At 59.4% G+C, this 11,170-nt stretch overlaps 2 protein-coding genes across 2 annotated transcripts; both read left to right on the top strand.

The window, feature by feature from the left end:
- Positions 1–367: 367 nt before the first annotated feature.
- Positions 368–5,638, top strand: LDBPK_292230 (hypothetical protein, conserved; the record flags this gene model as incomplete). The annotated part of the gene is made up of 1 exon (XM_003862593.1): positions 368–5,638. One exon carries the CDS (start codon positions 368–370, stop codon positions 5,636–5,638), a length of 5,271 nt encoding a protein of 1,756 aa, XP_003862641.1.
- Positions 5,639–7,579: 1,941 nt separating this feature from the next.
- On the top strand, positions 7,580–9,502 carry LDBPK_292220 (hypothetical protein, conserved; the record flags this gene model as incomplete). Its single annotated transcript, XM_003862592.1, has 1 exon — positions 7,580–9,502. The coding sequence occupies one exon, from the start codon at positions 7,580–7,582 to the stop codon at positions 9,500–9,502; it is 1,923 nt and encodes a 640-aa protein (XP_003862640.1).
- Positions 9,503–11,170: the final 1,668 nt, after the last annotated feature.

Genomic DNA, 11,170 nt, shown 5'->3' with positions numbered 1-11,170 from the left:
GCCTGTATTCTCCGTTCGCTCTCCCCCTCCTGCTGTCCTTTGCTTTCCTTCCTTCTTGTATCGCATATATATATATATGTTTATTTATTTGCCTAAACTCATCAGGAAGCACACACGTGCAGAGACACTTCTATACTTTTTGCCTCCGAGCTGTGACGCACCGCGCGCCTAACGACGCTCCAAGCAGTGGAAAACAGGGGCGAAGTGGTTGCTCGCATCGCTAAACACGGACGCACATACACAAAGTGAGCTGCCTGGGTAGGCGAGTAGGGTGATGCCGTGCTTGACGACGTCCTCGAGGCCCAGGACGAGCGGAGGTGCAATGCCGTCGTCTTTAATCTCCTTTCTCGCACTGCTGCCACTGCTGATGCTACTCATCCTAGGCGTCACGGCGCAGAGGACGCTTGGCAAGGGCATCCACGCTGCTGTGGAAGCTTCGTGGAACGAGACGTCGCTCTATCAGGAGGGCTGCGAGTGGGCCGCGCGCTCTTTCGGCGACGAGGCCTTCTACAGTTGCCTTGATGCCCTCTGGCCGCCGTCTCCGTCGCAGGACCGCGGAAGAAGTAGCGCGGACTCTGAGGGGGCGCGCGAGGCGACTAGCGCTCGCTTTCTCACGCAGCAGCTGCAGTACATGAGACTTCTCGAGGTTCTCTTTCGCCTGCCTGAGACGCGAGGCACCAACAGGGCCGTTTTTGAAGCAGAGATGGCGGCTCGCGTCTACTCGCCGGCAGTGGAGGCGCACTACACCCTTGCGGATAAGGCTCTCCGCGAGACGACGCCGCCGTCCTTGTCGGAGAGGGACGACAGCGACCAAGGTGAGCGTGGCAGCGGGAACAGATTGGCCTGTGGCGAACCCTTCGCCGTAGTTTACACCCGCACTGCTCCAGGTGCCCCACTACAGGCGCTTCGTGTCAAAACACCTTCAGCCCTGAAGAGCGCAGCTGGTGGTGCGGGGCCGCAACACAGAGATGCCTTGGTGTCCATAGACGAGGTTGCTTTCGCGAGCTTCGATCACCGTCACCCGGCGTCATCGCTGGCTGCTCTTCGCGAGGCACCGGCTGTGGTGGTTCTGTATGGACTGCCTGGCTCCCCTGCTGCCCACGCGCTGCACCGCGTTGCCGTGGAGCTGTCGACCCCCTCCGACGCCGCCAGTGCCACCGTCTCTGGTGTTCCGGCCTATTTCTGGCGTCATCTACCAGTGTCGGTGTCACGTCTCTGCGCCGCTGCTGGTGCACCTGAGCGGTCATTGGCAGCAGCGATGACGAGTCTGTGGGACAGCCCTTTGGTTGTACAGGGCTATGGCGTTACCGTGGACATTAAAAACATGGAGTACAAGGTGCTGGATGAGAAGGCGGCCGCGCAGCAACGAGCCAAGGAGCAGAGCTCGACGGCAGTGGATGCGGGGTCGTCGCATGACGGCACCGATGCTCCGGCTGCGGCGAAGCGGGTACCGAAGACGCAGGTGGACCGCATCGTTGGCGGCTTTCACGTTGGCCGGCTGAAGGAGCGCTACCCGGGCTTGGCTGCCTCCCTCGACGAATTCGCCATCCTCCTTGACGAGGAGATGGGCAGCGACGACGTGAAGGTGAACTTTGATGTGCGGGAGCTGCAGAAAATAGGCCTTGCGGCGACGCAGTATATCAGCGAAGTGGAGAACCACATCCGGCGCTTGCACGTGCTAACGGACTTGGTGATGCGGTTCCCGACGTACGCCACCGCCCTCTCCCGCATCGCGGCACTACCCGGCCGACTCGTGGAGGTGCAGAAGACTTTGCTCATTCTTCACCAGCGCATGAGGCCAGGTCAGTCAGCCTTCTTCGTGGACGGCTGGCGAGTGGAGGAGAAGGAACTCACCTTATTTGGAGTCCTGCATGCCTTGCATGAGGAAGAGCGGCTCGTTCGGCGCATCAAAACGGTGCTGACCACGTACGCAGTTGCCGCTGATGACGCTGCGTCTGCCGAAGAAGACGCAGTACGCGAGGCGCGCACGGTGCCATTGGCGCCCGCAGTGCTCGAGAAGGTTGCCGACTACGTGAAGCGGACAACTCGCCGCACCATTGCCAGCTTCGAGGGCAGCGTCGATACAGAGGCCGCGTACGCGATTCCTTCAGAGCACATCATCTGGATCAACAATGTCGAGACGAACCCGCGGCTCAAGAGGCTGCCACCGGTGCTCTCGATCCTCTTAGCCCGTGGCTACGCCAAAACACCGCTTCCGCGGCGCAACCTGCTGAACTTCGTGTTCTTGTGGAATCCGGTCTCCAGGTCGAGTCTGCAGATGATATCCCTGCTGTTCCGCCTCCATCAGGAGGGCCTCATCGCTCGCTACGGGCTTGCGCTGGCGGACCAGACATGGTCGCCTGTGTTTGAGGCAGGGGTGCAGGGTGGTGCCGGAGGGTTCAAGGGCGAGTCTGCCGGGTCGCAGGCCGCACTTCAGGTATTCGCTCTCGTGTATCACCTTGCCGCTAGGGGCAAGGAGAATAATGTGCTGATCTTTCTGATGGAGCTGTTGGAGGAAGCCAAGCAGGCCAGGGCGGATACGATTCCTGACGTGGTGATAACTCGCGTGTGCACGAGGACCGCACAGGCGCAGCTCAACTCCGATGTCGGTAAACTGACGAGCAATGCGGATTTTCTGAGCCACTACCACGAGACGCAAGCGGCGCTGCGCCGCTTCCGTGTTCCAGAGTACCCGGTCACCTTCCTTAACGGTGTCCTGCTGGAGAATAGCATGGCCGTCATGTCAACCGCGCTCCAGAGGGAGATAGCGTTGCTGCGGGGGTGGGCAGCAAGCGGGGCCCTGCGAGACGAGATGAAGGACATGTACAGCGCCATTCTCAAGCAGCGAGGCGCTGCGGACCACCTGCAACCCGCATTAGTGCGTGCCCCGGTGACGATGCGGTGGTCGGACACGCCAGCTACGGTCGCCTACATTGAGAGTCTGCCATACGTGTATAGTGCTTCGTACGCTGAGGAAGTCCCGGCACTCACGCAGCTTGTGATGTTGCCGTGCGAATTCACGACTGCGATGCTGCAGCAATTGCAAACGGTTATGGAAGCGCTGGAGGAGTGCGGCGTTGCCGTGAAGGCGCAAGGAGCGATCCATGAAGTGTGCGGCATGCTGCGACTTTCGCTGGTTTCATCTCCAGCCGCCACCTCTCTCTTTCATCGCCACATTGGAGCGCTTCAGCAGCAGCTGGCTCGTAGCAGCACGCCGAAGGCAGCGCGGTACACTACACTTCGACGGTACGTGTCCCACATCGCGAAAGCCGTGACGTCGGCGAATGTAGGCGTGAACCCTGTTCTGGGCACAGAGACGGTAGCTGCAGCGCTGGCGGCGGCACCACTCCCTGCCGACCTGCAGGAGTTGGTCGGTGTCTCCCGCATCACCGGTACAAGTGCATCGTCGCAGTGGGCTCGCGCAAAGGTGCAGTTTTGGTCCGCCTTCGCCGAAGCGTATCACGGAAGCGCTGGCAGCGTTGCCCTGGTCATCAATGGCCGCATCGTTGCCATGGATGCCAGCTTTAGCGCTGCAGACGTTCTCTCGGCAGCTCGGCTCGTGGCACCCATCACAAAAGCGGCCCAGAAGGCGTTAATGAATGTGAGATTTGCCGAGATGAGCACCGCCGACGGGGGCTACGCTGCAGATGAGTTAGACAACAACTTTTTCGCTAGCAAAGCTGCCTGCCTGAGCAGCGTGTTCGGAGACGAGATCTCGCAGCACATGGGGAAGCAGAGCTCCTCTGTGTCTGCTCTGATGCGGGAGGAGCGCATCCTCGGGTCTGAAAATGACTGGAAGCCGCTGCAGGCAGTGCTGTTCACGGTGAGCAACGTCGCCAGGAATGCTGGGGAAGAAGCAGGCACAGCGAGTGGGGCGGTGCCGCAACCTCTGCACCATGTGACCGTCGTAGTGGATCCTTCGTCGCGTGATGCTCAAGTGATCGTTTCGCTCGCTCACTACCTCGTCCAGTCCCCGCTGCACATTCGCCTCACTGTTCTGTTGAATCCATCACTGGATGTCAAGTTCCCGATTCGAAACTTCTACCAGTACGTCGCGAGCCCAGCGCTGGCGTTCGAGGCAACCTCCGGCCGCGTCGTCGCGCCGCATGCCACCTTCTCGCAAATGCCGTCGTCGACGCTGCTCACGCTGGGCATCGACGAGCCGCCGTCGTGGACCGTCTTCTCGCAGGATGCTGAGGTGGATCTGGACAATATCATGCTGTCGAGGCTGCCTCGAAGCAATCTTTTTGTGACAGCCGTCTACCGCATTCACTCAGTGCTGATAACGGGTGGTACGACCGATGTGCAGACGGGTGTCGCCCCTGACGGGCTTCCACTCTCCTTGCTCCATTCGTCTCGCGCACGCGGCGCTTCGGAGGTGGCCTCGGCAGCCGGCACCACCGACACACAGGTAATGGCGAGCAACGGCGGATACTACCAGCTGCAGGCCAACCCAGGACTCTGGCACCTCTCCATCAAGGAAGGCCCGGTGGCGGCGGCCTATTGCATCAAGGCCATCGACGGCCACGCCGTGCGCGGCTGCACGGAGGGGGCGAACGGGCCGTTGCTGACGAACAGGACACACGGCCAGCGCATCCCGCTCGTGATCGACTCCTTCCGCGGCCGTTATCTGTCGCTACAGGTGGGTCGCACGCCTACATCCGAGGTGACAGCCGATTTGCACACGATCCTGCAGCAAATGGCGTCCGATGTGCGACCCGAGTGGCCTCCCTCGTATTCGGCGCGTGACGCAAAGCCTGCGCTGCCAGCGAAACCGACGCTCAACATCTTCTCCGTCGCCTCCGGTCACCTGTACGAGCGCTTTCTACGAATGATGATGTATAGCGTTCACAAAACGTCGAGTGATCAGCACGGCTCCAACACGACGCGCATCAAGTTCTGGGTTATTGAGAACTTTCTCTCCCCGCAGTTCAAGCGGTACATCCCCCTCCTCGCGGAGCGGCTGGGGTTCGAAGTCGGCTTTGTGACGTACCGCTGGCCGTGGTGGCTGCCACGGCAAACAGAGAAGCAGCGCAAGATCTGGGCCTACAAGATTCTCTTCTTGGACGTGCTGTTCCCTCTCGATGTCGACCGGATCATCTTCGTCGACGCTGACCAGACTGCTCAAGCGGACCTGCACGAGTTGTACAACATGGACATTGGCGGCAAGCCAATCGCCATGACCCCGTTTTGCCTTAAGTTCAAAAACAAGGCGACCATGTCCTTCAGATTCTGGGAACGTGGATTCTGGAAGGACCACCTGCGCGGCAAGCCCTACCACATCAGCGCTATCTTCCTCGTCGACCTTCGCCGCTTTCGCGCAATGTTTGCGGGCGACCAGTACCGCGACACCTACGCAAGCCTAGAAGGGGATCCGAACAGCCTGCAGAACCTCGACCAGGACCTGCCCAACTACCTGCAGCACTCTATTCCCATCTTCTCCTTGCCAGAAGAGTGGCTCTGGTGCGAGACGTGGTGCAGCGATAAAAGCAAATCGAAAGCCAAGACGATTGACCTCTGCAACAACCCGCGGACGAAGATGCCAAAGCTGGAGAACGCCAAGATGATCATTCCCGGCTGGGAGGAGCTGGACAACAAGCTGCAGAACTTGTCGGATAGTGTGCTCGCCAGCTTGTGAGTGCCGAGGCGATGGCGTGGAGAGGAATCCTCTATGAACGCCGTTCTGTGCATCTTTAAGGTCGTAGGAGTTTTTTTTTTCGCGTGCGGATGTGTGTTTGGCACGGCGCTACGATAGGTTATGACTATTTTTTTTTGTTTCGTGTGTGTCTGTTTTTCAAGCTCGCAGCGTCATCTCGTTTCGGCCCGTATGCGGGTTAGTCAACCCATATGCCTTTCGTTGTTTCCTTTCCCTTCTTTGAGCCCTTTCTTGTGTGTTCTCCTCTCAGACACCGCCACCGTGTTCGCAGCACGACGGTACTGTCTTTGATGTAGGACGCTCGTACGCACACTCAAGAACGGTGAATGCCCGCAAACGTGCAAGGCCAGAGTCTGCTCGATGAGGTCATGCGACACGTCATACACGTACACACAACTCTCCCCCGCTCTCGCTGTATGGAAAAGACATCTGGCGGCCCACACGCTCCACCGTCTGTATGTGTTGCACAGCTCCTTCACCCTCCTTCTCTTTTCAAGGGGGGAAGGACTTCTGTGCCTCTGACGACGGACGGGGAGGTGGACACCCCTCTCCGCGCGTGGCATCGCAGGGCGCAGTACACCCCTCTCCCCCTCCCCACGCTCTGTGTGGGGGAAGCTATGCAGCCCCCACCCCCTATCCCTGCCAACGCCGAGCCACTTCAGGTGGTGAAAACTTCACGCACCTCGGACATGGCGGAGGGCGGGAGGGTGAGAGCGATGTACCGCTACGCATGCCGGCGGTCAGGCTGTGGACATTGTTGCGCTGGAGAGGCCAGCGACGGTGCGCACGCTTCTGCCATCCACGTGATAGGCGGCGTATCCGCGTGACTCGAACGTATCCCACACGGCCCTCGCATTGCCTGCTGGTGGAGGCACAGTCTGCGCGACCGCGAGGAGATGCACTGGGTGGCGACCAGCACAATGGGTGGCGCGGCTGCGAGGCGACCGGCTAAGCGGCGGTGATGGGTGGAGCCTGGTGCAGGGGGCCGTGCTCCGATGACGGAGTCGGCGCACTCTCTAGCGCGTGTGCCCACGGCTGCTTCGCACCGCGCGGTGGGGTCTGTGGCAGGCCGGGGGCGGGTGGAGTGGCGTGCAACTCATGTTGTATGGCAGAGAGTGTGGATCCATCAAAGAAATACTCTGCCGATGTAGTCTCTCGAGTGCTTGCCAAGCCACTACGACTTTCTCACTCGTTCTCCTCCGTATCCTTTTCCTTTGTGTGTGTGTGTGCTTCATACAACCGCGGCGATCGGTTTTGGATCTCCGAACTCGACGCCGCCACGATCACACGGCGAACAATGCAAACGCGTACACATTTATACGAACGCGTGTGTGCGCCTGGACAGCTTGGTCGTTTGCCCCCCCCCCGCCTCCGAGAGGTTCTCTGGCTGTACGACACCTTCCTCATTATCAGACACAGGCACACGCGCCAGATCCTTTGGCACGTATGCGTTGTCTTTTTTCTGCTTTTGTTGGTCCCTTGAATCCTTTCCACTCTGGCTCTCGCTGTGATCGCCTTCGCTGCGGGCCCACCCGAGCCTTTGAAAAGCATTGTCTGTCGCGTTGATCTGTTTAGATCGCCTCGCAAACGCGCAAGCGCCGCCTTACGCGCCATACCACGGTGAGTGCGTGCGCGTTTGGCTGGGCGCTCGATCACCTCTGTGTTGCCTGGTGGTGTTGGGGTGCCCACAGCCTGCCGTGCGCGCTCGGGATCCCTGGCATTCACGATTTCTTCCTTTAGAAAAGGAAAGTCTTACTCCGGTATTCCTTCGTTCCTCCATCTTTTGTTTTTCCCGTCGCTGGTCGTCCGCGCCAACTTGTGGCTGAGGCTGCAGCAGGTGATCCTTCTTATCTGGCTGATCCCGATTCCGCTTCTCTCTTCTCCATCCGTGTGAAACTTCAGCAACTCCCAAAACTGTGCGCCATGCAGGCCGCCGCCCCCGCAACGTCCCCGCCTGCCGGCGCCAGTGCATTGCCGCTGACGCTGCACGTGGCGCCGCGCGTGGATCGGGCGACCATATACCAGAACAAGTCGCTGCAGCGCCGGTGCGCGCCTCTGTCGTTCAGCACACCGGTGAACGAGGTGCAGGTAATGGTGCCGATGCCAAAGAAATTCGACGGGCAGTGCGGGTTCGATGGCGACTCGGTGCAGGTGGAGTTCGGTGCCTCGTTTGACGGCAAAGTCATCCTCGCCGGCGTGCTGGTGGATGAGGTGGAACGCCGCTGCCTGCGCAGCGACGGGACGGTGGCAGTGGAGGCGACGCGGGTTGCAGAGGTGGCGAGCGCCAGCGACTCAGACGCGGACGGAGAAGGGGCAGGTGACACGTCATCGGCGAACGCGCGTCGCAAGCTGGAGTCGCAGCTCCGTACGGTGAAGCAGAAGCTTCAACTCAACGAGATTGCGCAAGCCGAGGCTGCCGCTGTGCGCGATTACACTGTGGATTGTGTAACGAGTGCGGTGGAGCCGTGCAAGGCCGCGCCGCTGATGTGCACTGCTGCGCTGCATGACCCGGAGATGTGGGGCGCGCACCTCGACGCGTTGGAGAACGCAACGAGAGAGCACGCGAAGGCGAAGCGGGAGCTGCTGCGCGCCAAGGAGGCGCTCGAGGCTGAGAAGTCGGAGCTTGAGATGAAGCTGTGCGTAGCCAACGGCGGGCAAAGCCCTCGCAGTGGCCGCAGCGATGAAGCGGGGACGACAGTGGACGTGGTGGTGCTGACGCTCAAAGTTCTGAAGCCCGTTCCAGCCGGACCCGAGGCGGTGGTATACGTGTCGTACATGGTTCCGAGCGGCCGGTGGAACGCCGTGTACGAGGCGCACCTGAACACAGTGACGAACGAAGTGGTGCTGTACTACAACGCTGAAGTCGTTCTGAACTACGGTGATGACTTGAAAGATGTGTCATTGACGCTATCCTCCGCGGTTCCGAGACGGAATGCTGCGTTACCGCCAGCCATGGCCATCTGGCGCTGCGGCGTCGTGCAGCCGTCGCCGCCGACGCCCCAGTTCATGATGAGCCCAAACGCCGCCATGGCCGACTGCGCGGACGACGGGATCTGCTTTGCCTTGGCGGAGAGGGCGCCTGCCCGTTGCGCAGCGCCGATGATAAAGCGTGCCATGGCGCAGGTGGAGCAGGCCGGTACCGGGGCCATCATGAACTTTGCCATACCCAACCCGCAAACCGTGATGGCGAACGGCAAGACGACGCGTCTTCCCTTGGCCGAGCTCCGGATGCCTGCAGCGATCAGCTACATGAGCGTGCCCGAAAAGTCGCTGGCCGCCTTCACACACGCCAAGATCACGAACACGAGCGACTTCTTGTTACTGCCCGGTGAGGTAGCCGTGTTCCTGGATGGGAACTACGTTTTGCGGTCGCGTATCGACAAGCAGTGCGCATCAGGGAGTAAGTTGGACATGTATTTTGGTGCTGACCCAAGCGTGGAGATAAAGCGGGTGCTGCTGCGTCAAGCAAACAAGGTGCAGAGCTCGTACTTGAAGGGAAAGAAGAACCAAGTGAAGACGTACGCGTACAGGATTACGATTCGTAACAAGAAACGTGCCACCGGCTCCGTAGACGGTGCCTTGCGCATCAAGCTTGTGGAGCACATTCCCATCAGCAGTGAGGAGCTACTGCAGGTGCGGCTCGTTTCGCCAGCAAAGCCGCACGAAGACGTCTACATTTACGACGATGAGGAGGACAGGGTGGAACAGGAGCGGCGCAAGTTACGCCTGCTCAACAACGAAGGTATTGTGGAGATTGAGCGCAGGGTGCGTGCTGGCGAGAGCGTTGAGCTGGTTTTCGCGTTCGAAGTGGAGGCACCGAGCAACGCCACCATATACGGGCTGTGAGTCAGGGCCTCTCTAGCAGTTTAGTGCTTACGTGCCTGTAAGCACATGCGCGGTGGCCTGGCATACGGCGGAGAAAGATAGGCTGTGAAAATCAAAGCAAACCGCCGCGGCGACCAAGGTCCTTCTGGCCTCTGCCACGCCGCTAGTCAGCATAGTGAGATGACTTTCTGTAGTGTAACTCGCTTGAACTCCTCGCAGTAGCCGGGGAGAACATAGCACGCGCACACGCACACTCGAGCATGTGCAGGGGATGCAACTAAGTTGCCGGCGCCGTGGTCGCTGTTTCCTTTGCTCTTCTGGCGTTGATACCGAGCAATGCACACCCCATCTTCCCACCGACCTGAGGCGGATGCAGGCGTGTGTTTCGCTCTTCCTGCCCACTTCTTGCGTACAAACGTTTCTCCTCTTGCTGCGACACGTAAGAGTCGCAGCGGCGGGTTGGCAGGAGCTCCGTTCGCTGTCTTTGGTTTTTTTTTTGCGTTCGTTCCTCCCATCTCTTGTGTCTCTTGTCTCTCACGTGTGTGCATGTGTACGGACGCCTGCGCTAGAGGGCGGGGAGGACGCTTCATGCCCCGCCTTCCGTCCCTATCGGCATCTCTCTCCATCCAAACACACACATACATGCACACATATCATCTTGCTGGGCGCATGAATCGCCCCCACGTGCACATGTGCGTCCCTCTCGTCGTTTTCTTTTCCCTTTTTCTTCTCCTTCACCCGTCCATCTTAGTCGAGCGCAGTCGTTTGACTTTTCTCTTTGTGGGGCGACTGTGTCGTGTGTACACCACCACTCACGTGCAAGAGCAACAATCAAAAAAAAGGAAAAGGGGAGAGAAGAAGATTTTCGCAGGGGCGGGGAATGAGAACAATATGCACGCCACAGACGCACACACACACATACACTGGCATGTTCACATAACTCTACCAGCGGGCACAGAAGAGGGATGCCAAAGAGCACGTGATTCGTGTGTGCGTGTGTGCGTGTGTCCCTGTGTACGCCTGTGGGAACGCTTGGCCGCACCTGTCTTTGCTCCCCTTCACCGATATCCGCTCTCTCTCTCTCTCACGCACACCACCTCACTCTCCCTCATCCCACCGTTGCCCGCGGCTCCGTTGGAGAGAATCACCTTTCATTCTGTTTTTTATGCTTCTCTTCCTTGACATCCCTTTGTGCTTTTTTTATTTCATCCTGCTCTTCATCTGTGCTCTCACATATATGTATATGCGCACATGTGTATGTATGTGTACATATATATGTGTGTTTGTGTCTCCGTGTCTGATCGAAGGAGGCCGGCCTCCCTCTTCAACTCCGTCACTTTCTCTGTGCCTATCGTGAAGTTATGTTTGCTCGCGTCTTTATCGTCGTTTCCAGTTGTCTTCAGATGGGGCTTGCCTTTCAGAACTCCCTGGTGACCGCGACACACACGCGTACACACCCATCTCCGCGCGTGGCATCGCAGGGCGCAGTACACCCCTCTCCCCCTCCCCACGCTCTGTGTGGGGGAAGCAATGCAGCCCCCACTCCCTATCCCTGCCAACGCCGAGCCACTTCAGGTGGTGAAAACTTCACGCACCTCGGACATGGCGGAGGGCGGGAGGGTGAGAGCGATGTACCGCTACGCATGCCGGCGGTCAGACTGTGGACATTGTTGCGCTGGAGAGGCCAGC

This window comes from Leishmania donovani, chromosome 29 (assembly GCF_000227135.1).
Source record: "Leishmania donovani BPK282A1 complete genome, chromosome 29".
Lineage (NCBI taxonomy): Eukaryota > Euglenozoa > Kinetoplastea > Trypanosomatida > Trypanosomatidae > Leishmania > Leishmania donovani.
The sequence above is the reverse complement of the archived record's forward strand: the minus strand, read 5'-3'. Positions and strand labels throughout refer to the sequence as shown.